At 39.5% G+C, this 27,251-nt stretch overlaps 2 protein-coding genes across 3 annotated transcripts in view; one reads left to right on the top strand and one right to left on the bottom strand.

Moving 5' to 3' along the window:
• The window catches only part of lrba (LPS responsive beige-like anchor protein), a 170,940-nt gene that overhangs the window by 91,426 nt on the left and 52,263 nt on the right, over positions 1-27,251 (top strand). For both annotated transcript variants that reach the window (XM_023957676.1, XM_023957677.1), the window contains 3 exons: positions 9,614-9,738; positions 13,713-13,856; positions 14,978-15,114. In XM_023957676.1, the coding sequence (XP_023813444.1) occupies positions 9,614-9,738; positions 13,713-13,856; positions 14,978-15,114 (406 nt within the window). The remainder of the gene's footprint in view (positions 1-9,613; positions 9,739-13,712; positions 13,857-14,977; positions 15,115-27,251) is intronic.
• Positions 15,926-17,743, bottom strand: mab21l2 (mab-21 like 2). The gene has a single exon (XM_004065935.3). The coding sequence runs from the start codon at positions 17,331-17,333 to the stop codon at positions 16,254-16,256; it is 1,080 nt and encodes a 359-aa protein (XP_004065983.1). The 5' UTR covers positions 17,334-17,743; the 3' UTR covers positions 15,926-16,253.

Raw genomic sequence — 27,251 nt, 5'->3', positions numbered from 1 at the left:
AGAGTAAATTGGCATCATGAATTGGTTTTGGTTGAAAAATAAAATAAACACAAAATAAAGGTAATTGTACTTTATGCTAACACTGCATAAATGTTTTAACTATTGTATCTTATTTTGCTCTCTGACTGCACCAGAAATCAACCTTTTGACCTATATTATTTTTTTCTAAATTAAATATATATATATATATATATATATATATATATATATATATATATTAACAAAATTAAGCTGAAAATTATATCTTTAAGTATTTCTTTAGTTAAGTTGTGATTCAGGAGGAGAGACAAATTTAGTTTGAAAAGAGCTTTTTTGTGCAGTCAAAAAATATGCTGGGCGGGCCACAAGCTCCCTGCTCATCTCCACGACTGGGATGGGGATGAGGAAGGGGTAACTGGTTGCTCCATGCTAATAGTCCTGCCCACAACTCAGAGGTGAACTCCTGCCGCTCTGCAGGACCTATGTACTAGAAACGACACTGTTTTTTTTTTTTTTTTTTTTTTGGCTAAGAACAGCATAATCATATTTAAAAGACCACTGCGAACGCTTTTACAATTAATCTTAATCATAAAATCTTAATTTATAAAAGATCATCAGATTGGAGTGGGACTTTAAAGAAAAAAATTCACATCTTTGCCACATTTTGTGTTTTTAGTTTAATTTACAAAAGGCTTAAAAGTCCCTTTTGGCTCGTCTGCCTGGCAGCAGCTGCTTATAATTAGAATACTTGTCACGCTTCAGTTTGACTCTAATGACAAGGACCTAATAATGTGGCATTAATGCCCGCTAAAACCTTGTCCTGGATTTCTAGCTTAAACAAGTAACACAGCGCATGTTGACTGGATTGGCTCTTCATGGTTCTGTTTGAGATCCATGCTCTTTTGTCCATCTAATCTACAGAACTAGTGGTTTGAAATGCATTGTTTTTGTTTTTTCCCCTTTGAAATCCTCTCTAGAAGACGTGTCCTGCTTTATGTATAGGCTGGAAGAATTTGATGTTTTTCTTCAGAAATCACAAAATAACTAACTTTTTAGGACAAAAAGGCTTGAAAACCAAATGCTTTAGATTTTTAAAAACGGTATTTCAAACTTTGAGTCTTCTCAAGACTTTTATCTAAGTTTAACTGTTTTTATTTAGAGTTTTTGCATCATTTTCGTATCATCTTTTTGTTTAAATATTCAGCAAGGAGTAATACTGACCTTTACCTTGAGCTCTACACTTTTACTGAACCAAAGTTATGTTTTCTTCAAAAATAAAGTTCTGTTGTCATATTCAGAATATAAATGTTCTTGTCATGCTACATTGAATTTATGTAAATAAATATACATTATTGCATGAGAAGGCAAAGCAGGCTGATTTATTACCACCTGAATGCTTTCATTCCAAACCTAAATCACCATTATGTACCATAATGGTGAACGTAATGCATTTTTCAGAGCCGAGGCCTGCACAGCGTCTGCACCACCTCGCGTGTGTTTTATGGACACCCTGTACATTACAGCTGCTCCTTTGCTGTGGATGCACGACTGAAAAAGGAAATGGGACTCTAGCACGTCAATGAAGATTATAACCATAGGAAACAAGAGCATAACAGTTTAGAATACACAGACCCGCGGAAATGCATGACACGAAAGAGGCAGGAAGGCTGAGAGGAGATGATGATCAGTAGAAGAAAGGCACGGAGTGAGAGCAATATGTGTAACTGAAAAAACTTGAGTTGAGACGGGGATTGGGAAAGGCTTTCGCACTTTTGGCATGACATCGTTTCCTCTGGTGGTAGTTATACGCCGAGTGGTCGAGTTAAGCTAAACTGTGGCTGTGTCCAATTTTTTTCTTTTAAAGTCTAATTTGCCTTTCCTTAGGACTAGATTCAAAAGTGTTTGCATTGCAATACTTTCACACTTATTTATTTTCCTGAATATCAAATTAGCTTCCTTCCCAAAAATACTACATTTGCGTTTTGCTTGTCACTCTTAATGTTTAAAAAACTGCTTTGGTTTGCTAAGCTGCAGTCTAAACACGGCCGTGACCCGATGTGCTGAGCGCTGACAGCCGCAGTAGTCTGCAGCTCCTGTCTCAGGAGATGCCTGTTTTCTTCACTCCAAGACCCTGACTACTTCAAATCCAATTAGCCACGACCCGAGTTGTGATCATCCATCTGCCTTGATGCACTGCTAAACATGCAATGTAAATATACAGTGATACAATACAAGCCTCCGTTAGGGTCCTTTCCGTGTAGGCCAGCCTCCCTTTTCTGTTACAAGGACGTCTCCAACTCCTTAAACGGCTTTAAAGGAACACCGTCCTCTTTGTTAGTCATTCGCCAGGGCCCGTGTCCACGACAGAACTCTCACAACTCCGACAAAAAGGATGTTCCTGAAACCTCAAGGGAGAACGTCCGACTTTGAATGACGTACGTTCACATGATGGCATGCTACAAAGGCCCTACCTTGCAGCCTGGCTCATGGATATGAATTAGAATATAGCCCTAATGATAACATTTACTTGGACTGTATATACAGTACAGTGGCTGGGCCTGCAAGGAATAGTAACAAAGTGTCACAGCGAAACATATTAAAAGCTGATGATGTCTATATGTTAGCATGGTTAAATGCAGAAGCATAGATGGAGATTCAACAAATAGCTTCTGTTGGCGCGCTTAAAGTGTCAACAAAAAGTATATGTACTATATATCTATATATAGATATATATATATATATATAGATAGATAGATAGATATAGATATATAGATATATAGATATATAGACACACACACACTAAATCAACCAAACTAGAAATTTCTCCGTGTACTCTGATCTATTTACATGTCCAGTTCCTCGACCCCCCTCTGTGTCCACTATTTCCTGTCTTACAGCGGCTTAGAAATGTAATGGAATGCTAGCCGAGAAGTATGGAGGGAAGCCGTCATCCCAGAAAGACCAATTACACCGCGGTGCCTCTTCACCTCAGTGCTCACAGCAAGACGGCATTCTATAGCAACTATCAGATTTATGCCTTTCATATACCCTTAAGGAAGTATATGGCCTCAGTGGAGTAAGGTCACGATAAAAGGGGCCTGATCAATAACCGAATGAAAAGCCATTTGGGAAGTTTTTAGGGCTATTTTTTTTTCCCTTTCTGCCTGGATGCAATATCTGCTGAGTATCGATTGTCCAGGGCCAGTAGTTAGTCAGAGGCTATCTCCTTTGACTAACCCCTTTGCAGCATGTCAGCCACCCCCCTTCTTCCTCTTGATAGATTGGTAAGCTTCCAGCCACTGTAATTACAACATGGAGCCAGCAGGTCATTTATTTTGTTACATTCAACATTTACCAAAAAGGATGAAAAAAATCCCCTTATCTTTAGCATCAAGCACTTTCCTCTGCAACTAAAGCAAGAAGAGGAGCTTATAAAACACCAGTGCTATAAAAGAGAGAAGCTTCATGAAGGCTGAGGAACATTCTTTACTCGTAGCTGCTCAACTTGGATTCTTGCTGTAGATCTATTTTATGTTTCACCTTTGTGTGTTGGGGTCTAGTTCAGCAATGCATATAATATCAAAAAACCTGTCGTTTTCTAGGACATGGTTTCTGCAGAGCGGCAGTAGTTTATTAGAAATTTACCTCCAAGTTATGGACAATACTGTCGACTAGGAGCAACCCCACCCACCCCTCCGCATTGTTGAGCAGCCCTTCACAACCCCCCCCCCAAATGACGATACCAATGCAACAAAAGTGGCAAGCAAAATCAAAGCTATTCAACCGAGCCAGATGTCTGCTCAGACATTAAAACAAAAAAGACGTACATGGTTGTTGTCGTCTACCAGTGGATGCATCAGACTATGGAGCAGAAGCGTTTTTTCCATGTAGCAAATACAAGCTTTTTTTTTAAAGCTTTTTTCGTCTGCTCCTGATTCACAGCAAATTGAATAAAAGGATCAGAAGTACAATCTTAAGCTTAATTTTATCATATATGTCCATCAGAAAAATGCTACAAAACATGTTAAAAACACCAAAAACATTTTTTTATTAAAAATGAGGGAGAATGAGGTAAAATTTATGCTTTTAGGTTATTTTACTGTCATTCAAGTTTTAAACAACCTTTAGTGTGGACTTTACTCAGAGGATAGAAAAGCATAAATATGAGGGAAATTAAAAAAATACAAACTAGAGGATAAATTTGAAAAAACTAAAGGAAACCCACAAAGAAAATAAAAACCACATCAAGTGCAACCAATATTAAGGTAAAATGGATTTTACTAGTTTAGATATAAAAAAATAAAGTATGTGCTGTTTTCAAAATCAGATTATTTTTTAACATTTCTTCTGTTTAATTTGTTGGATTTAAGTTGCAAGGCAACTGTTTTGTTTTTTTTTTGATCTCCGCTGTGTTTTTCTTTGGGGAGGCTGAGTAGTGTAGTGTGCTGCTATACATGTTCAGATTTGTCATAGTGTTCAAGATCAGCTCTGAAAGCTGGAGGTCGGGTGATTATGACAATGAGCCAGTAATGACAGAATTATGCAACTCCAGTCCACTGGATGCCCTCATTAACTTGCCCACAGTGGTGATTAATTGCCTTAAATGCACATTGTCAAATTCAAGGAAAAAATGTGACTCTTCATCAAAAATACAGATGGTGCCATTTTAGTGTTGTCACAGTCCAAGGTTGACTGTGTACACTTTGATGTTTAGATAACGCTGTATTTTTATGTATTTAAAGAAAAAATACAAAAAAATGTTTAATTTGACTGGAAATGATTGTGCTTTTTGTTTTTCCTTGCAGTGAATGTGATTTAATTGAGTGTAATTACAGGGGTTTTGTTGATAAATTAACACGGAGTCTAATTGTTGCTAATTGGAGGCCTCATGCTAAGCTGGTGATAATTAGGCCTTGATTTGCATGATTTTATTTGCCTGCACTGCATTCTGTGAGTCTGCTGTCTTTTGGCAACCACTCATGGGAGTACTCTGATCTTTGAGATCTTATCTCTTTTTTTTTTTCTTTGAAAGATGTTGGATAAATAAATTGGTTGGAAGTCAACTTTCCATATATAATTATATTTGAACACATTGGCGTTTTAGCAATGTTATCAGTACTAAATTGCTATAGAATATGCTCAAGTTTACATTTTTTCTTTTTTAAATTTTCTTTTATTTGATGCATGTTTAGCATCATATGTTGTATACCTATTAGATATAAGCTTAAAAACAATTTAATGTTGTGATTAATAGTAAGGATGAGTAAACTAAGTGTCAGCTGTCATATAAGGGAACAAAATGAAAACATTTCCATTCCTGTGACCCCACCATCACCTCTGTTAAATCTTGTAAATGATGTTGGCGGAGGTGAATTAACACATGTAGATTGTCTCCTAAACACCTCATTGGTTTAGTAAAAATAGCCATTAATGCACAGGAAGAAAATCACTTCTGCACGACTTAATCAGGCTGTACAATATCACCAGGGTGGTATTTGGTGCCGTTTCATTTTAATTTGAGCCGGGAGATCCCATCAAATCCATCGCTGCCACCACTTGACAAAGAGCTAGCACTCCAACAAGCGCTCCTCAACATGACAAATCCTCAATCTCCTCCTGCTCTCCGGTTTCTTCAAAACACATGGTTTATGCAAATCCAAGCTCAACGATCCTGCGGGTAGCAGGAATGTTAAGCAATTTCAAAACTGCCAGAATGAACTGGCATCAATATACAAAACAGGCAAAGGTGGAAAATCTCCTGCATGTGCTTGAGCCTCGACGATTGTACCCAAATTAATTTAGCCGAAAGGTTACCGATGCCTGTTTGTGCCAAAGAGAAGGTGGTTGTGGTGATATATGAATGTATATCTGCTCAGCATGTCCTGCTTACTATAATAAAGGTCATGTTATAGTTCTGTGCTATCAGACACCGCAGATGTGTAAACACATCCAAAACTAATGTTTTTTTTACAGGGTTGAAATTTAAATGACATAATCTGAAGGATGGTGGAAATGTCTCCTGATTTGAGATTGTAGTATCAGCTCCAGCTCCGTAAATAATTTCTGCATTCTGATGCATATGTCTCTGCATAAGGCGTTCTGTCAGGCTTCCCAAGGATTTCTAGTATTTGACCTTTCCAGGGGACGATGCTGACGCTAAGGCAAATGTGCCATCATAATTAAGGTTTGGACTTGAGGCACGATTACTTTTATATAAATAATTAAAAGGTAGAAGGCATAAAAAAGGTTTGCATTGATTCTGTTGTGTTTTCGTGGAAAAATAACTGCCTCCTCTGGTTGAGCAAATGAACCCATGTAGAAAAGAATAAAAATACGTAAAATGGATGCAAATTAAAAGAAGTAAAATATTTTGAAGGTCTTGTCATAAAGATGGTATAGAATTCAAAATGCATTCTTTTAAATGCTCATATTTCACATTAATCTTATGTATTTTAAGACTCAGTGAAAACAATCTGCATTTCTACTTGTATTTTAACGAAACCTTTAATTTTCTTAGTGCAAATTTTGTTTGATAATTAACCATTCATCTTTGAAAACTATCACTTTTTTTACCGAGCAAAATTTGTTTTGAAAGTCTAAGCTAGACATTTGAATCGGTATTAAAATGAATCAAATAAAAATAGAATCTAGTTTGAGTGTTAAAAGACTAAAATGATCAGGATAAATAACAGAAATATTCCACTTTGCCTATTGAGGGTGTCTTCACTGAGACTATGCAGTTTGTTATTGGCGCCTTGCTGATTCATCCCTTCATGCCAGACCTCATTTCCAATCGTATAAAGAAATATTCTGGGTTTTTTTTCATTTCAACTTGATGCTTAAAAAAAAAAAAAAGTGGAGTCCTGGATTAAATGATGGGTTGGAAATTAGCGACATGCTGCCTTTACGGGTTAAATCTCTTTTTTTTTTTCATCTATGCAGCAGACTAAAGGTTTAGCCATTAATATAAAACTTTTTTAAACATTTCAAAGTTTTCTTAGCCTAACATTTTTTTCCCCATTGTTCTTATGATGGAATAATTTGCTGACCTTTCATTTTTACGCAAGAAAGTCAGTGGAGAATGGGGGCCCATTCAGATTGAGGCATGGCTTTTTGGTTAACGAACATCAAAGTCTCAACCCTTTCATTAATGTTCACCTTGAGCTCATCAACCAGCCTTCCAAACACCTTTTATGAGCAAACTAATTACTAATTACTCAGAGTTGCTGGTCGGAGCCATAACCCAACACTGGCTCTTTTGTTATTTTAATTGTTGTTGTTTTGAAGAATGATGCTTCAGTAAATTTAGCCGGAAATGTCCTGGGAGGATGGATGAGATCTGAATAATTTATTATCTTTTGTGGAAACACAATCTGCGTGCTGTACTGGGGGTTGCAGAGCGCCGCACATCTCCCTTCTCGTTATGGCAGCATTCTCATCTGGGATTGATGACCAGGTATCTTTTCAGCCGTAGGAGCACACCATCATTAGGGGTCCGCTGTTGTCCGTTCACGGTGCGCAGGATGAATATGACTGGCAGAGTTGGGCCCACCCATGCTGTGACTAATTATGGCGGAGACGGTACCCCTCCTGATGGATTGAGGCGTATTGTGCGAGTTGGACAGATCCCTGCTCTCCACGAGATGATCCTGAGCCGTGCGCCTGGTCCAACCTTGATAATCATTTTCATAGATGAATGCAGCTGCAGGCAGGATGATGAAGTGGCTAGCGTGCACTCGGACTATCGCATGGAAACATGGCTCAGTTTTTTTGTCACCAGAGAGAAATCTGGCCCTCTTCAGCTTTGTCCTTTTGGGCTTTCTGACTTGCATTCTTCATACTCCGGTGTCACTCATGAGCCAGCCTCTTAAGCACCTCAGGTTAAATTCTTCACAATTAGTAGTGGTTGACTGTACTCTTTGGTCAAAGGCTTAGGTAGATTTTTAAAAGACCCCCTTGGAAAGTGTGCTTAGTTTCTATCCATATGAAGAGGCCCCCAAGTGATCGTTGTTGCTAAACTGAAGATTTGTGTGGAGTCCTCGGCTGGTGGCGTTCGTTAGATTACAGCAGGATGTGGCAGTTCTCTATTTGTAGCCAAGTGAGAAGAAAGCTCCTGCTTTCTAATTTGGGCTGAGAATGATTTGAACTCCTTTTTCTTGATCGTTTTACAGTATTTGGAAACTATTGTATACTTTAACTTCAGTTTTAAAGAGCATTTCAGTTGCACCATTAAAGACCCACTCTGATAAAAACTGGGTTTTTTCTGTTTTTATCATGTTCTTCTGCCATTCTTCTGATGATGGAGGACATGTATAAAGAAATTAAGCTGAAAATTGCACTTGAGTATTTCTTTATGCAAGACTGTGAATCAGAAGCAGATGAAAAAATTTAGCTTGAAAAAGAGCTCATTTGTGACATAGAAATTATGCTTGGTGGGACACCCCCCCTTCCCCTCCCCATTGAGGAGGGGAGGGGGGGGGTTGCTCTGGGCATATGGCCCCGCTCGCAACTCCAAGGTGAATTTCTAATGAGCTACTGCCGCTCTGCAGAAAATATGTCCAGAAAACAATACAAGTTTTTTGGGGGTTTTGACTAAAAACGGCATAATATTAAAGTACGACCTGAAACACTCTTAAAATAATTCCAAAGATAATTGGAGTGGTTCTTCAAAAGGTTCACGGTGAAACACAAATTTAAATGAATTAATTTAGCTTTTTCTGTCCCTAAAATTGTGACAGTGCAATAAGTGTGAAATGCATCTACTCCAAGTAATTCTACAAACAGCAGGTCTTAGAGTTTTCATTTCTTTTAAAAAGAAATGGCTAAACCTACACTTTTGTTTAGGTAAAACACATTTGGAGTAAGTCAGCATTTGGTTTTTGTAAATAATTTTAATGCTGTCTGCAACCTCCCCCTTGAGAGGACATTTCTAATCTATCTAGAGAGGGGGAAAAAATCAATTGCTGATTTACAAAAAACAATTGAAAATACAAGTAAAAAGTTTTTCCGATTAATTGTATAAATTGGCGCGTTAAACCCAGGTGTGTGTTCATTAGACAGGTGCACAGGTCACCCTTTTCTTTCCTGTAGGAACAGATGGATTTTCTGACCAGCTCTAGCAGAAGGACATGTGAACTGGAAAGAAAAATAGAGGGAAATGACATTGATTAATATTGGTAATGCTATCCACACCCTCCTCTGTGTTTTGTAATGGCCTTCTCCTTATCCTGCTAGCCATGAATCCTGACAACAGCGATCCTGCTGGGATTGAAATGAGCCTAGAATGGAAGCACGTGCCACAATACTGCATGGGAAATGATCAGTATCATGTGCTCACTTGGTTGTGATGGTGCTCATATACTCTATTCAAAAACAAGAGGGGAAGGGGGGGCACCTTCACCTCGGAGATGGAGATCAAGTTATTGTCTGGAGCAGGGGTACAATGGGGTATAAGCTCATATAAAGGTGGACATATTTGTAGAGGGAACCTGAGGGTTACATGAAAAAAAAAAAAAAAAATCCAAAAACAATGTAGGCTTTATGTACGCTTGCTCAGACCAAGTGCTAAAGCTGGGCCGCTGTACCATGCTGCTCTGTAATTGCTAACACATGTGCTACTTCTGTCTCGTTGCAGCCGGCCGAGGGAGTTCTGGCGCCTGGACTACTGGGAGGACGATTTAAGGCGGCGACGTCGCTTTATCAGGAACCCTTTCGGATCCAGTCACTCAGAAGCCACGCTCAAAGCGGCAGCCGAACACGGTAAGTCCCCCCCCCCCCCCCGTCTTTCTTTGTACGCCACTTCGTCCGAACACTTTCACCAGGCACAAGCCAATAAAAATTAGTCCTCCTGTTGCCATAAAAGGTTTATTACACCACAACACACAATAAAATCACACCCAGATTTGAATTGCTGAGGAATTTTTACTCTGTGGGCAAAACTTCAAGAGCTCGCCAGTTTCTTTTGGATTATCAGTCTAAAAACTGCGTTGCATCAAATGAAATTGTTCTTTTTTCCCAAAAATGCACAACAGCATCTGTTATTGGTGGGATGTAGAAACACTTATTTTTCTGTATTTTTAGGTTTTTAAGTTTGACTTAAAAGAATGTAATCTGTCTTTTATTCAAGTTGGGGTTGAATGGATCCGTTTTATTTGTCATAGCATGTAAAGACAAATAAATAAATAAAAAATATTGTTTTGCAGATATCAGTATCCTCTCAGTTTAAAAAAATCAAGACATGTCAGAAGTATGATGTTTTAGGAGAATGCTTTGTGAATCAAAATGTACATTTCTTGACTGTTGTAGAGCCAAACAAATTTCACTGACACAAAATTGACTATTTTAGGACTTATTCTTTTAAAAAACAAAAAAAATGCCAGATGTAGACATTTGAGTACTTTAGGTCTCACACTCAACATTAAAAATCATCAGTCAAGGTGCATTCTTTTGTCGTCTAGAAAATGTATATCTAAAAAAACGTCAATAAGAAAAGGGATACAATTATATTTCTTAGTTAGAATTTCGTAATTTGATCAAGCAACTTTGTTTTATGTATCTACCAGACTACCAGAGAAAAAGGTTTATTTAAATCTACCAAAAACTACATTTCCCAGAGTCCCACCCTTTCTTATTTGGTATATTAAGAAGCCCTCAATGTCCTCTGTAGATAATAAATTGAATGGCTTTAGTAGTATGCAGAGGTTGGGAGATATTCAGGTTTAGAAATTATCTCTACAGAGAACAAGTTTGTATTGCTGGTTGTCAGGAGGATATCCAGCTTGGAACTTGAGTTGCTGTTCCCATTCCTTTCCCAAATTAAATCTGATGTTTTGCTCTGCAAAACACCAGGTTCTACATTCATGCTGGGCCAACATTAACTAGAAAATCAGTTGCTTTGCCCCCCCTACAAAGACTTTTCGATCACCAAGTATGTCCTCAGTGTGTCACCTGCAGACCTGCCTTTAAGTGTCATCTTTCCAGAAGACGGATGGCAGGTGTGACGAGAGCCAATAAGAATATGTTCTAAAAGCAATAAGTTCTGGCGATCCTGGGAGACTAAGGTCTGCGGTAATGGCTTCAGTGGGGAAGCAGCTGTGCAGTCGGGCCAGAACCCAGCTGCTGCTGTTCTGCTGCAAGCCGCTACGTTTTACTCTCCATGTCAATTCCACAACTTTTTCCTCCTTTTTAACTCCGTCAAGACAGGGATTCAACATATCTCTAATTTTTTTTTTCCTCAGACGGAACTGCATCTAAAGATCCTGGGAGTGGGTGTTTGCACCCTTGTTTAGTTCTTTTTTTCCCAGCATAATTTCTGCAGATGTGCTGTGTTTATTCACCAGTGCCAGAAGACAAATTCCTGCAAACAAAACTTGGTTTTAAAGTCAAATCTGTGCAAAAATAGCCTTTTGGGACAGTTGCGGCAAGGGGTACTTCGCAGAAGCACACTGCTAAACTCCAAGAATATATCATTAAAATAACTTCTTGACGTTGAAGCCTGACGGCATCCATTTTCTGACTTAACCTTTCGTCTTGTTTTAGTCCACCCCTGCATTTGTTATGGAAGTGCAACTCAAGACTGCGTTTTCAAACGGAGTACAAAGGTCATATCTGGCTGTAATTATATTCATCAGATGCAGTGAGCCAAAATGCAGTCTCACTCTCTAAGAAAATATTTAGAATGAGATCAAGCCTGATTCCTCCCTCATTTGCTGCCTGCTAATGGCGGCGCTGTTCAAGTGATTATACAATTAGCTGGTTTTGAATATGAATACTTCCATAATGTGACTTCTATTTTTAATTTGATGTTTTTTTTCCTTCAACCTTCAAAAATGTGCATTGGTGAGTTAAACATTAAGACAGCTATTATCATTCATACTGTGCCAAGATGATTTCCACTGGAGAGTGTGCAGCTGCCAGTATATGTGAGAAGGCTGCCATGTATTTATGGCTGGAAAGAACCATCTTTTCTGGGGATTGATTTGGTCTGCTATGGGGCCCGTGTACCTGAGGTGGCAGAGTAAATACCTGAAGACTAATGTCTCTGTTCTGGTAATCAATACTCGCCTCATGACCACACCGGGCTCCCGTTAAAAACAAATTAGTTAATTCTGACAATTTAATTGCTGTGACCATGCATGTTTTGAGCTGTGGAAGTTGGGAAATAGTTTAGTTGGGAAGAAAGTTTATGCAAAAGTGTAAAGGTTTAGTTACTCTTTGTTATAGGCTACGTTATTTTAAATTCTTATCAAATGTCTTTCTAAATTCAAAAAAATCGTTACAATCTATAAATGCAATTAAATTTAAAAACATTTTTTTGTTCTTTTAATTTGAAGTGATATTTTAAATAGTTTTCATGTAGTGTCTCACATTTTCCATATGAATCCAGGTAAATATTTGCACTTTTAACATGAACTACAAGTTCAGATTTTTTTGTATTCATGCACACAAATGTGTGCAAATGCACAAACAAATCCGCAGATATCAAGACTATCTGTCCACTAGAGCAGCTTGAACGTTTCCCATCACTCACATCCACATATCACCTTCAGTCAAATCTAATTTTTAGACATGTCCTTTTGTTATCCTAACATTGATAAGAGAAATTGTGTTATTGATTGCATCTTTTCTTGGCTCCTCTAACGAAGTCCCCTGTCCACTTGCTGTGTGGAAACACAATGGCATGTGGTACATATTAGTAGAGCTGGTAGTAATTTCAGTGCTGCTAACTCAAGAATCCTCAAGGGAGGCTTAATTGCAGGAAAGCCGTTCTAAATATCAGTGAGCTGCATATTTTCCAGGACGAGATTTAATTTTCTTTTTTTCTTTTTAAAGATACTCCTTTAACAGTTTCAAAGTTGTAGCTACACACTGACGTGATGACAAAAACCCTCCCCTTGATGTGTGTTCAATGACTCTGAAGCTCTGCTCCGTTTACTGGGATGCTGCATTAGCCAAAGCAGCCCTCCCCTTGTTGCCGCCTCTGTTTACAAACTGGAGTTGGTGCCAGCCAGCCTTTGCATGGCGTTTGTGTCTGTGAATCTGTCCCGCTCGCCGCTGTGGGAGCTGCAGGGCTCTGTAAATGTTTGCAGATTACCATTTTCTCAAATAATCCATGCGGAACCTCAAGTCATGTTTGGTTGAAATCCAAACGGTGTGAGATTCACATCTGACTTCAACGTGTGTGGATAATCTGTGGTTTTTGTCATGTCTGTTAGAGGAAGTAAAGATGTTTAGAGTTTGCTTTGTCTCTTGTCTATCACATGTTACCGTCTGTAACTTGATTACCCTGGTCTACTCTGGACAGCTGAGAAAAACAAGGGAATTAATTGTTTTACTATTTATTGAATTAAGATTATGCCAGTTTAAATATTTTAGAAATAGTTTTATTCAAATATATTTAAAACGTGTCTTTAAGTAATTAAAAAAAAACATTTTTATTGTTCTTTATAAAATTAATTTAAAAAAATATTCTCTTAAAGTTGTATGGATCCATTTAAATAATTTTGGGCTTTCCATTAAATGTCTTACTGAAAACAATAATTAATATTTTTATTTTATGTTACAAAAAGATGTTGCTATGGTTTCAAAGCTGCTTTCTTCCGATTAAACCTTTCATTCGATGGCTGCGTTCTATCCAAGTGGGCTGTAAAATAAAGCTAAATGAAACAAAATCAAGTGGGTTCTGTGTATTTTTCTCCTTGAAGTGTAAAATAAGAACATTGTTTCCCCCCCAGCGTCTGATGAGGATATCCTCAAGGGCAAGCAGTCCATCAGGAACCAGGTTCTGGGAAATCAGAACTCTGAAAGCGAGACGTCACTGGAGGGAGAGGATGACACTCTGTCATCTTTAGAGGAGAAGGACCTGGAGAACCTAACAGGTAGAGATGTCAAGCGTCTTTCTCCCATGCCTTACAGCCATTCTCACGCATCCACCGCCATGTTGGTGGTAAATGCAAACATTTTCAAAACATTGTAATTTTCCTCTGAATCACTTGAGTCCTGAAAGTCAAAATCTTGTTTGCAGTTTTAGAATGAATATTTCAGTGTTTACAGCTCAGACTGCTGAAGGTTTTTTTTTCTACTCACAGCATTAAAAAGTATAAAATCTTCAGGTTGCATCGCAAACTAAGCTTTCTACAATATTATTTTAATTTAAACCTTCTTGATCTGCCCTTTTGAGCTTTTTTTTTTCCTTTTTCTTGTATTTAAACGGATTTAGTTTACTGTCATACATGGACTAGTCAGATAAGTGGATTGCGTTGACCCAGCAATTGGATTAAACGTTAAATCCCGCCTAATTAGGACAAGTATTTGCAGCCATAAATGTGTAAAATGCTCCGCGCCTGCTTCTAAAAACATGTCCGCACCGGGCGGAATTGAATGGCAATGAGTGAGGAGAACAAAACCCCGTTATTTCTAGCCGCGGATAACATGTCAGCAGTCTATACTCTGGAGGCTAAAGAGAGGCAGATGAACGAACATCCTTCTGCTTGAGCCTCGCGTTCGCGCAGCTCTGTCACGGCGCGCAGCGCTGCGCGTCTGCAAACACAAAGCTCTCCAGTTTACGCGGCAGAGGCCGGCGGAGCTCCAGAGTGGCTCCCCGAGCTGCGCTCATTGTCATGCTGGCATAAATTAAGATTGATGAGAGATGAAACGGCTTTCCCGAAAGCCCCCAATCAGTGTGTTCTGACTGTCAATTCTGACAATTACCGCCCCGCTTTCTACTTGCTTCTGGCGCTTTCGCAAGAAATTATTTCAATTCAGAAACTATATTTAGGAAACACGTTTTTAAATTGAATTAATTATAAAAGCAAGCCTAAATAATATCTGTAAATAAAATACTACATTTCATTTAAAATACATTTAAACAAATATATATTTTAAAGAAATTAGGCAATTTCCTAAATGTATATATCTCTCAGCGCAGAGCTTTCTCTCTTGGAGGGCTGTCAAAGCCGAGTTCTGACGCTTTTCTGAGCCGCGTGTTTGTGTCCTCCAGGCCCGGTAAACCTGAGCACGAGCGCACAGCTCGTGGCTCCGGCCGCGGTGGTGAAAGGCACCCTGTCCGTCACCGCCTCCGAGCTCTTCTTTGAGGTGGATGAGGACGAACCCAGCTTCAAGGCCATCGATCCAAAGGTAAGGAAGGTTCTCCAGCTTCCAGAAGGAAGTTTTAAAGGTTTTATTGTTATGCTCCTACGTCTTTAAATGCTGCAAAACTGCTAAAGCCTGCATTTTGGATAACATCTAAACATTTTAAAGATGAGGAATAAAATATTTTCTTTTGTTAAAATAAAAATTCTTACTTTTTTTTTAGCTCACTTTAAATGTTTACTTATAAAATTAAACAAAATGTAAAAGTCTACCCAAAATATATGAAAAAAAAAAGTTCGCATTTACCTGTAGAAGCGTTATAAATAAAAATAAAGAAATTAAATGGTGATTATAATTTAAGTCTGGTATAAGCTGCTACAGGTGGTCATGGAAGCGCCATAACAGTCTTTGGCCATTTTCAACATTTGTGTGCATCTAAAATATAAACATGCAGTTTAAAAAAAAAAAAAAAGTCATTTATAAAGGGAGCAACTAAAAAATCCAGGTGATTACTATTTTAATTTTGCTGAAAGATTAAAGTAGCGAGGAGATTATAGGGCCTTTGCTGCAGGTTAAAGCCATGCAGGAGGTGCTGGCAGGCCCGGATATGAACAGGAGTCTGTTGATTTACATTCATTTGAAAATCCTTTTGAGCCTGTAACACACTGTAAATATTACCAATGGTCTTAAAAGGACGCTCCTGAACACTTTTTCTAGTGTTGATAATTTCCCTTTTTCTGCTGAATCTAATTATGTATTTTTAATTTTATTGTACTTATTTTTTTTTTTAGTTAGACAAACAAAAAAACGCACGTGATTGGCCCGACGTCTCAGCTGTCAAAACCACAAGTTGTAATTAAATTTTCAACATTTTTATTAACATTTGTTTTTAAGTCACATCATGGAAAAAAAATGAACTTGGCACTCTACATGTTTTTTTCTTTTTTCATTTAACGGTTTTGTGCATATATTTAAATAAAAGTTTCTTCACTTTGTGAAAACATTTAAAGAACTAAAATGTATTCCATTTGTCAGAGAAATTTACCTTTTACGCATGTCGTGGCCCAATTGTCCTGCTTTTAGGATTTTCTTCTTCTTTTTTTTATCAATAATGAAGTTCTTTTTAGTTTCACATTTTTTTTTTACTCATTCGGAGAACAGTCCCTTTTTTCCTCGGTGAGCATTTATAATTTGTCCAAACTTTTGGCGTTGGTGAGGATTTCCCTCGCCAGTCTCCAAGTCTGCTTGGCGGCAGCCTCCAGGGCTGAGTGCGGCTTCCCCTGAAACAAGTCCAAGTTCGGGAGGAAGTAGTGCGGGCATCTGCGGCACTGCAGACAGGATATGAGCTGCAGCAGGATGCCGTTCAGCCGGTCGCCGAGGCACGACTCGTCCCAGTCCGTCTCCCTGGGGTGCTTCTCGCACTCGTACAGCAGCAGGGTCTTCATGTGGTAGTTGTTGAGCGGCTGGCCCGGCAGCTCCAGGTGGCGGTCCCGCAGCGTCTTCAGCACCGACAGGCACTTCTTCCTGCAGCCGCCCATCAGCAGCCGGTTCTCGGCCTCGCTGAACTGCAGCACCCAGGCGTCGCTCTCCGCGGAGCTCTGCTTCCCCGTTAAGGAGTAGCACTCTTTGGAGAGGAGGTTGAAGCCCTCCGCTTTGACCTCTGCCACCCGGTTCGGCCCGGGCCAGGGGATGTGGGGCATGGGCCACTGCGCCGCGCTGCGAGGCCAAATCCCAGTGCACTTAAACGCGGGTGTGATCTGCACCACGTACCTCTCCCTGATCCGAAGTTTGACCTCGCTGGTGTCGGCCACCATCTTTACCACGTCTCGGTAGCTGCATTTGTCCACCGCCTGCGCCACGAGAGTCTGAAACCTGGAGCGGATCTTCCTGGCGGAAAGGTAGCCCGAGGCGGTGATGAACTCGACCCACAGGGACATGCTCCGTTTGCGGCCGTCGCTCAGCTTCAGCACCGCGCATCCGGGCAAAGAGCCGTCATCCACAAAGTTGAACACCCCCATCTGGTTGAGGTAGAGCACCACCTCAAACTCATTTGGGGAGATGACCTCCATCCCCTCGTAACGCGCATCGATCTCACTGAGGGAGCTGATGAAGCGAGGCTCCTGCACTTCCACCTCCTTCAGGACATCCGACACCACTTTACAAACCTCCCTAATGGTCTTCGCAATGGCCGCTTTGCGCGCCTGGCATCTCTCGTTGTAGTACTTGTTCAGCTGGTAAACCAGCTTTGCCTGCGTCGCAATCATGTTGGGGCAGAGGTCCGGGCTGTACACCGGAGAGTCGCAGTAAGTTGACGGATCCAATGCTTACCGGTAAAGCCCAGAGGCAAATGCTTCCCCGTGCAGGAAAAAAAAAAATCAAAGTTTTTTTTTTTTCTTGGTTCTGCAGGCGGATAGACGTCAGTGTGAGGAGGAGGAAACGGATATATAAGCCTGCTTAAAAATCAGTCCAACTCATGAGCACTTCCAGTGCGGCTGAGAAGTCTCATATTGAGGATGCAGGTTTGCTTCGGTGTCCCGGCGCGTCAAAACACCGTGCCAGAGCGCGCAACCTCTCGACGTCAAGTCTCTCCTCGGCGCGCCCCTGCTCACTTTTTCGTCCACACTCCGCTTGCAGCTGGGTTTGTGTAGTTTATGAATGGTTCCTTTTGGAAGAGTGGAAAGGGGTCGGGCTTCTCCTCCTGCAATCATGTGCGGAGCTGTCAGAACGGGCGGCCAATCAAAGCAGCCAGGAGGGCTGCTGTGCGCAGAGCGCGCGCGGCAGCAGCTGGACGCGCCGCTGCTGCTCCAGACAACGCAAACCTCTGGTGTCACGCAGAAACGAGCCGCTGTGCGCGCTTTGAGACAACACAAACAATGCCATCCATTCAAATCGTGTTTGTTTAGATCGGTTTTCAAAGAACTGTTGGAGCAAAAACGTTTTTAAACCTTAAATTTTATTTTTAAAAACAAGATAAAAAGCGTTTTTTTTTCTTATTTTATAGCTGATTCATGCAAAATGTCTTTTTTTGGAGGGGGGGGGGATTGTTTGTGGATTGCAGCTTTTACACCTTTAATATCAGCTGTTCTGCCTCATTTAAATAAAAATAAAAAGAAAATAGTTCTTTATTTGCATATGTTTGAAGATTTGACTAAAATCCCTTTTATGAAACCTTTCTGTTGCTTCTTAGTTTATTCTTTGTCCTAAATGTGTTAAATGCAACGACAGCTGACCAAACTGATTTGATCTTTAAAGTAATTAGTAAACATTTACATGTTTGAAACCCTTTCCAATTTGTTTACACTTCAACTCAACTGCAGAACATCTGACCCCATCCCTCACCTACTCTCATTAATTTGCAACAGCTTTTCTGCTACTAACCTTCCCTCTGCTGAATAATTGAAGCTGGGGTCTTCTTGAGGTTGGAATTGTTGTCTTTCGTGTCAGACCTCTCATTGGAGAACTGAAGCAGCCATTACAACTGCCCACAGAACATGAGGCACTGCTGCCCCAGATTTACAGTGGTAGAAAATCAAATCATCTCCACCAGGACCGTGATTTGTTAGCCTAGTTACTTATGAAAGGCACTTGATCTTTCTCTTTGAATGAAGCCATACTTGCAGGCTTCTGCTGGCAAATTCAGACATTTGTTGGTTCTTGTAAAAGCTTTTAATCATTTAAGAGGGTTGTCATTTTCAACTCAATGTTCATCTGATTTTCTTGCTATTTTCTTTAAAGTAAAATAGGAGACATTGTTGTTTATTAATGAAAGAGATTAAAATGTGTGGGAAAAGATTGAGATTGTTCACTATCAGCTACATGTGCATGTGGGAAATGCCTTTTTTTTCTTTTAGGAACTTTTCTTTTGAAAGAGCTAAAAGGCATATTAAGCTCAAACACATTTTAAAATAATTTTCAACTAATAATGTCTGTTAAAATTATGTCAGCAAGCACATTTACTGATATGAATCGGCTGCATTGGAAAAGGAGGCTCTTAAAGAAGAAGTAAACAAGAAGGCTAAATATTGACAGCAATGGTTACCTCATCCCCTTCCCTGAGTCAAGTTAAATTTAATGCTAAGAGGGGTTGAAGTTATTCATGATTGTTAAGATTTATTTTCTTGTAACAAATGGTAAATCTGTCTTATCTGGTATCAAAATGGAATTCTTCTTTTTCCCCCCGCTTTGCGTTTTTCATAAGGGTGGCATCAATCAAGAAAGAAGCAAATGTTTTGTTGATGAACATAACTTTAAATGCAGTAAAAGTAAAGAAATGTTTTGTTGTTCATTGAGTTGCAGCTTTGTCGTCTTTGATGTGCATGCTCAGAAGACATGTTTGTAATTGAAACTGCAGAATATCTCAGCTGGTCAATTATTAACCGCTTGTTTAGAAAAATTACAGACTGGATGAATTGTGACAAGAGATGAACATCTACGTGGAGCAGCAGACAAAAGCAGTTGTTCCCCTAATGTGGTCTTGGAATTTAGTCGAAGATGAAACAAGTGAGGAAAAAATGTTGTCTGTTTGAGCTTAGGACCACTGTTTATCATTAAGCTTGTGGCTCTGGGGAGATTCATCGTCACTACATGAAGGTTTGGTGTCCAAATATTATAAAGGACATGCCAAATGAAGCTTGATTAAAAAGTATAAAGTCGCACTTTTGAGAGAAGTTCTTTTTCCATGTTGTCTTTTTTGTTGTTGTCCATGATTCAAAGTTACTCTGTTTATCCTTTTTATTGGAAAAATGTTGACCGTTTTGGATTTCAGAAAAGTCTTTTTGGCAGTTCATTTATCTAACTATAATTGGGATTAACAAGTTGGTGTTTGGAGCAATGATTTTTGCTCTCATCACTTTTCCTTGCTCTCTCTCTCTCTTTTTTTTTTGGGTCCTTTAACCCCGTGAGGTTATGTTGGAATGTAATGCTAACAGATTGGCTCATTCACCTTTTTTTTTTCCACTTTTTTTCTTTCATGTCCCCCATCTAAACATGAGAAATATCTGTAGACGCTCAGGAGTTTCTTGCTGCTTGAAAGTGATTGGTGAAAACACCAGGAGCTCTTCCAAGAGCGCTTTGATGTGAGCCTGCGTGACTCCACAGTGATGCTCTCATGAGCACTAAAGTGGTTGTGGCTGTGCAAATCTGTGCCAGCACTCAGGCAGCCTCACTGCCCCCCCCCCCCCCCCCGCCCCAGCCTTTTTCAGTCTACTCTGGACAGCTACACCCCTGGATTTTGATTACCGATATTTGTTATTCATAATCCAAAAAAAAAACTTTAAAAAAGATAGTTAGTTGATGACCTTTTGCTCCATACAATGAGGTCTCAATTTGACGGATTTAGGAAGATGAACCCTGTAACTGTGATTCATCCATTTCTCACTGATAAATTCCCAAATGAGTTTGGAGCGTCTGGTTGTATTAGTCCACACATACACCCTTACATGTACGCAGAGCCTGACATTCGTGGTACATGAATCAAAGTGGTTCTTTATTTGTTTGATCGTCATCCTTTTTTTGCTGTCCCTTAAAGCCAGATGTAAGCAGCTGTTCGCTCCTCGAAGAGCTTAAAGCAAATCATCGCATGCAGCTAATTGCCTGGCAAGCCTCTGCATCTGCTTTGCAGATAGCAGAATGGATGAAGTCACAGAGCAGATGTTTTGGTAGCTTTTGGGCTTGTGTCTGTGTTAAACATGATCCGCTATGTTGAGACACACTAAAATGCAACAATATGCATTTTCTGCTGCACAGTCAGCATTCATGCTATTGTCTGTTCGCCAATTTGAGAATTTCAGCTACCAATCAGCAACAAGACTTATTTAGAAATCATTTTTGATCTCCATGTTTAGATTTCATTTAAATAAAACAACAATTGTCAAAAAGACCCTGTCTTAGAATTCATTATAACCTATAACAGATTATTGTACAGTCTTGAGAGAAAACTTTTTTACGCATGACAAAGATTTAAAAAAATGCATTAATATCAATATCTGGCATATATTGTTCCATTAATGTTGAATTAAAGTGTTAAATTGCAATTGGGGAATATATTTTCTTTTGTGAGAGACGTACATTTGTCACTTTTATCTTAAACAATTTATTTTTAACTTTTTAGCAACGAGTTCCTACCTGGAATTATCCGTGGAATTCTTTTTGGAATTTTTGCACAATTTACGACTCAATGAATTTTTATTTATTTATTTATTTTTTTAAACTACAGAGCCCCCTACTTTTTGCTATGTTACATGTATGTTGTGTTTCAGCCAGATATGGTTCCAGAATAGTTTAGTTGGGGGGTGTTGGGCGGGGGTATGCTCTTTTTTTTCTTATTTTTTTGTGGTGGTCGTGGGGGTTGCTCGTTTTGGAGGCAACAATTATAATCTTTAGATATTTTTGAGCATGTTGAGCCTCTTACAACAGCAACTCAAAACATGCTCAACCTTAAATGTAAATCAAAAAATGAGAAATCATAAAACCATCAGAGATCCCATCAAATTATGATGGTGTGTCTGCATCGGAAACGGTATGCAGCACTGAATGTTCTAACCAGGGTCTGTTTCGAGAACATGAACTACAGAAACAGCATTTCTCTCCAGAGAAGTGTGGCGCTGGATAGATTTTGTGGGGCACTTGATTGGGTTGAATCAGAGCACTGCTGCTCCTGTGGACACTATAAAACAGTAGAGTGGAGTGCGGAGTGGCAAACTTGATGTGCTCATCACTGCGGTGCTCAGCTGCACTTGTGTCACAGATGCTGAAGTAGTTTCATTGCTGCTTGTGTATTCAATGCTCTGTTTTTTTCTGGTAGCCAAGTTCTAATGTCCCTTTTGAGCAATTTTAGGACAACAATACCAAGTACGAAGCTAAAAAAAAGATACAGTGGCAACCTGTCCTGGGGAGCCTGAATTCAAGGTTACCACACAATGAAGCCATGGTTCTGATCTTTTTTTTTTTTTTTAGCAAATTAGCTTGTACTAGTTTTCTTTAATGACCCAGACTATATTTGTAGTTATGAAGATATGAACATGCCAATGTAGGCTGGGCTTTTACGATGCTTTTTACAGTTCTGGTGGTTTTTAATATCCTGCAGTTCTACAGTTGATGTAACAAGCAAACACTTATTGTATTTAATTTTAAACTGAAATATTATTTCAGATTTGACCAGATATTTGTCTATTTCAAAGCCAAAGCTCATCCAGTAGAAACCAAGGTGGGCTGTGAAAAGGCCTTACTTTGGGAAGCACAATTTAGGAACCTTTTCACTAAATACCAGACAGAAATCTGTTACACATAAGTGATAACAAAAGTGAATTTGCAAGCTTTTAATTTTCACCTCAGAAGGCTCCTGAGTGAACTTTACAAACTCCAATTCAGTGGGGGTGGGGGCTTTGACAGCTTTTCAGGTTAGGCTGAGTGGATTCATAGATTCTCAGTCAGTCAAAGAAAACCACCCTCATGTAATGTCACTACCAGTCTCATATTGTTAAGCACTCCCTAAAGTGTCAACTGCTGTGTTCACATGCCCCCCACCCCCCACTGTTCGCTTCGCCAAACTCTCATGGTCGCTGGGGATGACCTTCGGCTGGTGCTGCCAATCAGAAAGCGCCGTGGCAGCAAGAGGTCTCTTAGAGAGGAGCCTATTGATTTTCCAGTTAAAGCATAAGTAGTGTGTTCTATAGGACTAACTGACAGCCCAAGCGGGTATGTCATTATCAATGAGTCCACGGAAGCAGACCTTCTCCCCCTCACTCATCCTTATTGGGCCCATTCTTGCTTCAGATCTCCTCTAGTTGGTACACGCTGACGGAGCGCTTCCCAAAATGGTCAATAAATCACTCGGCCACGCCACAGCAACTGCTGGTAGAGAGAAAGGAGAAGAAGAGGATCTGATTTCTCAGCTTCTCCTCATTTTTCTTAACAGGTTTCATGGATGCAATAGTGAGAGAACTTCAAAAATGCGAAAAGTTTTCTTACAACAGTTTGGTATTTTCAGCACCTGGATATTTTCTAACAACTCCAGATGTTTCACATTCAAAAACTCTCAAACTGGACCTCCAAGTCCCCTTTTTAGTCTCAGTTCACATGGACTGTTTGGATGAGGTTATGTCAGTGATGCTTATCTCATTCTTTAGGAATGAGGCTGTTTGGCCAAAAGGAAAGTATTTATTAGTAATAAAAGAGAAGTTCATTTTTGGGACCTTTCTGTGTTAGTTGCATGATTTTGTCCAGACTGTTAGATTTGGTTTGCTGTAAGCTTTTATTCTAGAGCCCCGTTCAGGTTGGCTTCATTGGTGGTAGTTTACCATGCAGTTAAAAAAAAAAGAGCAGGTAACATGCTGAGTAAAACTCTCACTCTGATCATCTTTTGATCTATTTTAAAAGCTTTCCCAGTGGTCTTTTTATTATGATGGTCATTTTCTACCCAAAAAAACCAAAATGAAAACAACCCAGTGTTGTTTTCTTGGACGTAGTTACTGCAAAACAGCAGTAGTCCATTAGAAAATAAAGTTTGATTTGATTTGATTTAGAAATTTGCCTAAAAGTTGGTGGTGGAACCATTGGCGCAGAGACAGCCCTCCCCTACTTTCAGTATCATCCATCTGTTAACACTCTCAGCTGTAGCTTACAGCCCCTCACGCCCCCCAACCAAACATTACTGGTGCAACAAAAAGGATGAGTAATATTGGAGCTATCCAGCCATACAGTTTTGAATCAGATACCAGTTTAGACGAGCAAAACATAGACATAAATGGATCAGTGGGTCTTTAAGAATTAAATTCTACCCTTTCATCAGGTAGAAAAAGCATTTGTCATCCTTATTCAACCTTTGTCACCAACTCTTTTTATTATTGTTGGTGAAATATGCTGCCCTCAGTTTGCAATTAGTTGTTTTCCCCCCGCTATTTGCCTCTTGTCAGGATTAAAGCTATAAATCCTGTAAAAACAGGCCAAATCATCTCAACAGTGAGTGGTAACCAGGTAGGACAGGTCAGGGAACGACAGCTACCGCATTGCTAATTAAATAAAGAACCATTAGACAGTCTTCCTCGCTGCTTAATGATGACTAATGCCTCCCCTTAAATTGCTCTTTCTTTTCACTGACGCACGCTGAGTACCCCCCTCTGCCCACCTTCTTTACAAACAAACACACGCTCTGCCTTTCCCTGCCTGGTTGTTTGTGACCTGACTTTGGACTTTAAAGCAAACACAGCATTTCAACCAAGACCCGACTCTCACTTAGCTTAGCATCTTCCGACAAAGAGCTTTGCACCTGAGCCTCCCCCCTCCATCATGCTCAATCTCTGGGCTTGGCTGGGCCAGTCAGGGGGCAGGTGCCTCCCCTCCCTTCTTTTGATTGATCCCCCCTCTTCATCATTTATTTCCTTTCGTCTGCCTCTGACACAAGTGTCAAAGGCACGGCACTAGCCTGATGGATAAGCCTGTTTATGAATGCCAGTCTGCCTGGTAGGCCACTGATATTACAATCAGCACCTGTGTACCTGCTGTTCTCACAAACCTCTCCTTTTCAGCAGAGGTCAGGAGACACATGGCTCTGATTGACGGATCGATGTCCAGCCCAGTGCATTGGAAATTGGAATTGTAAATGTGCCCCGTTTGTTAAAGAGTTCCCTACTGCTTTTGCATCATAGGACGTGATCATAACTCCTAACGCTTGGAGAGAATTAAGGGGAATGCTCTCATCTCTAACAGAATAGTCATTATAGTGGTTCATTTTGGAGAAAAGCCAAAATAATTTTTCACTTCTTTTACTGTCAGATGTTCTGATTTAATATTGATGTGTAGCACTTGGAGACATCTTCAGTGCATACGAAGCGGAGAGTAACTTTGTGGAATTTTTTCGTAGCCCTTTATGGTTAATGACCCATTCAGTCTGCTTTAAAAGGCACAGTCTGTGGGGTGCTTTGGGTATTTGTCATCCAAGGCTGTTTGATGCTGCACCAACAGAAAAAAAACGCCTTCACTGCAGATCTGATTTAGAACGCAAACCTGCTCTAATTACATTGAAATATTTTTATCAATGGAAGGCATCCAAGATGTGAAATATTAATCTCTTAATAAATGCTTACCTTTTTTGCCTCCACTATCGTTTGCATTTGTTTAATGGTCCTCACGTTATATATTTTACTCTACTTATTACAAGTATGCTAATTCTCTAAGATAAAACAAAGCGTTTGTTGCCGCAAACTAGACTACTAGAATGGAAAGAAGTTAAATAAAGTGAAAGTGTAGACAGATTTTTTGATGAAGCTTCGATTGAGTTACCAATAGATGTTTCAGATCTTCTCTTATTCAGTGCTATTCTGTCCCTCTCCTTTGCTTTGGACATCCAGCTCCGAATTCCCCACGAGGGGTGTTCTGCTCACCCCCACACCCACCTAAGCTGGTGACAAAAGCCAGATTAGAGAAGAATTTAGTCCAGCGAAGCCTCAAACCAATCCTAGAAAAGCCTATCCTTTACTAAGTGGCTAAATGGCAGAGTGAAGGAAAGCAGTGAGAATGTGATGGAAGGCGGTCAGCGCCTCTTACCCTGTCTGATATTTGCCATGGTGGCTTACAGTGGGGCAGACGATCAATGGCATCAAACCCTCAACACGCCCTCCTCTTCACTGCTGCCTCTGGAATGTCTCCTTGATTTTATGAGCAACGGTGAAGAGCCTATAGATGGTCTTCCCCCTTTTCTCCATGAGCTGGTGTTTACTGATTTCCTCGACAAATCAAGACCATTTTAAATTTTTTTAATTCTCATTTCATTTGGTGCTCATCAGAGCCATTAAAGTTCATCTTTCCTTTTTCCTTGTTCAAACATTTTCTGAATGAATAATCCTCATTTTTTGGCAATTTTCATCAAATTGAAGCTGAAACCATTTAAATGCTTAATTTGTATTGGGCTTAAATTAGAATCTTGAAATTTCAAAGATTGCAGAGCCATTCTTGTTAGTTTCTTCGTTTTATTACCCTTTTCCTTTTACTTCCACAGCCTTATCCATCCTTTGTTGCCATCATCTTTGAGCCGACACTCGTGCCCTTTATGACCCCTTTTTAATCTGGGATGGCGTGAAAACCCCAGTCCTCAACATAAAAGTTTTTTTCTATACAATTCCGCAACTCAATGGTGTCAAGATCTTGCGAAGAAAAAAAAAGATTTGTTTTTATATGGTTTATATTAAAATAATTACATTTAATAAATTCCCTGTATACACAAAAATAATTGTTTCAAGGTTACCCTTAAATATGTGGTACCTTATGTTTCAGGGCCTCTCTATTGTCCTCGTATCTCATGCAGAACTGAATGTTTAATGAGTTAATGCACTTCACTATCAATTAACCTAAGGACCACTGCAGCATTTCCCTAAATCCACACAAGACTTTTTTTTTTTTGTCCCCACTTCAAAAGGTCTAAGTGGTCAAAGAAATGCGCAGGGGCAAAAAAAGGCTAACCTGTTAACAAACAGTGAAAAGGGGCAAAAAAAAGGGGTTTAATCCGTATTAGGCTGAATTCAGACTAAGTGCCCCAAACATCCTTTCAAAGCGGACTTGCTTCACAGAGTGCAAACTCTTGCTGGGTGACGTTTGGGGCTGAAAGCTTTGAGTCTTTAGGCCTCATAACCCTCTTGTGCTGAAAGCTGGAAGCATGTATTTTGTTTTTTAAGTATCCTCCTCCTCCACCACAGCTTCTTTTGGAGTTTTCGATTTTCTTATTTTATTTTTACCTGTAGTTTAGTGTTTTCCCTCAAGGTAAATAGGTTTGTGACCAGTGATTACATCTTAGATTAATGGCACACTAAAATAATTTGGCTCAACAGAAGGTGGCAGGAGTAAAACTAATTTTTTTTTATGTTGATTGAGAATTTGTTGTCTATTTTATGATTAAAATATACAAAGTAGTAGAGTTCTAGTTAAAATTAAATTATATTCTGTTTGCATATTGCTGAAAGTAGATGGTGTAAAGTTGAAGAAAATGAATAGGTGTTTTTTTTTAGCCTTTTATCTTGTTTCTTAACAGCATAAAAGCTTAAATACAGGAAAGGGGAGTAAAACTCGCCAAACTAAAATATATTCACCTCACCAACTTTCATTAGTTTCACCATTACTCCACTTTGAAAGTGGTTATTTCATGCATTGCCAACTTGAATCACTTTGTTTTCAGAGGAGCAAGTTTTTGCTCA

Source organism: Oryzias latipes, chromosome 1, assembly GCF_002234675.1.
Source record: "Oryzias latipes chromosome 1, ASM223467v1".
Taxonomy (NCBI): Eukaryota; Metazoa; Chordata; class Actinopteri; order Beloniformes; family Adrianichthyidae; genus Oryzias; species Oryzias latipes.
This window is presented reverse-complemented; position numbering and strand designations above follow the sequence as displayed.

Bases quoted from the DNA above. Each gene is read 5' to 3' on its own strand.
- mab21l2 (XM_004065935.3), bottom strand. From the start codon at position 17,333: ATGATTGCGACGCAGGCAAAGCTGGTTTACCAGCTGAACAAGTACTAC.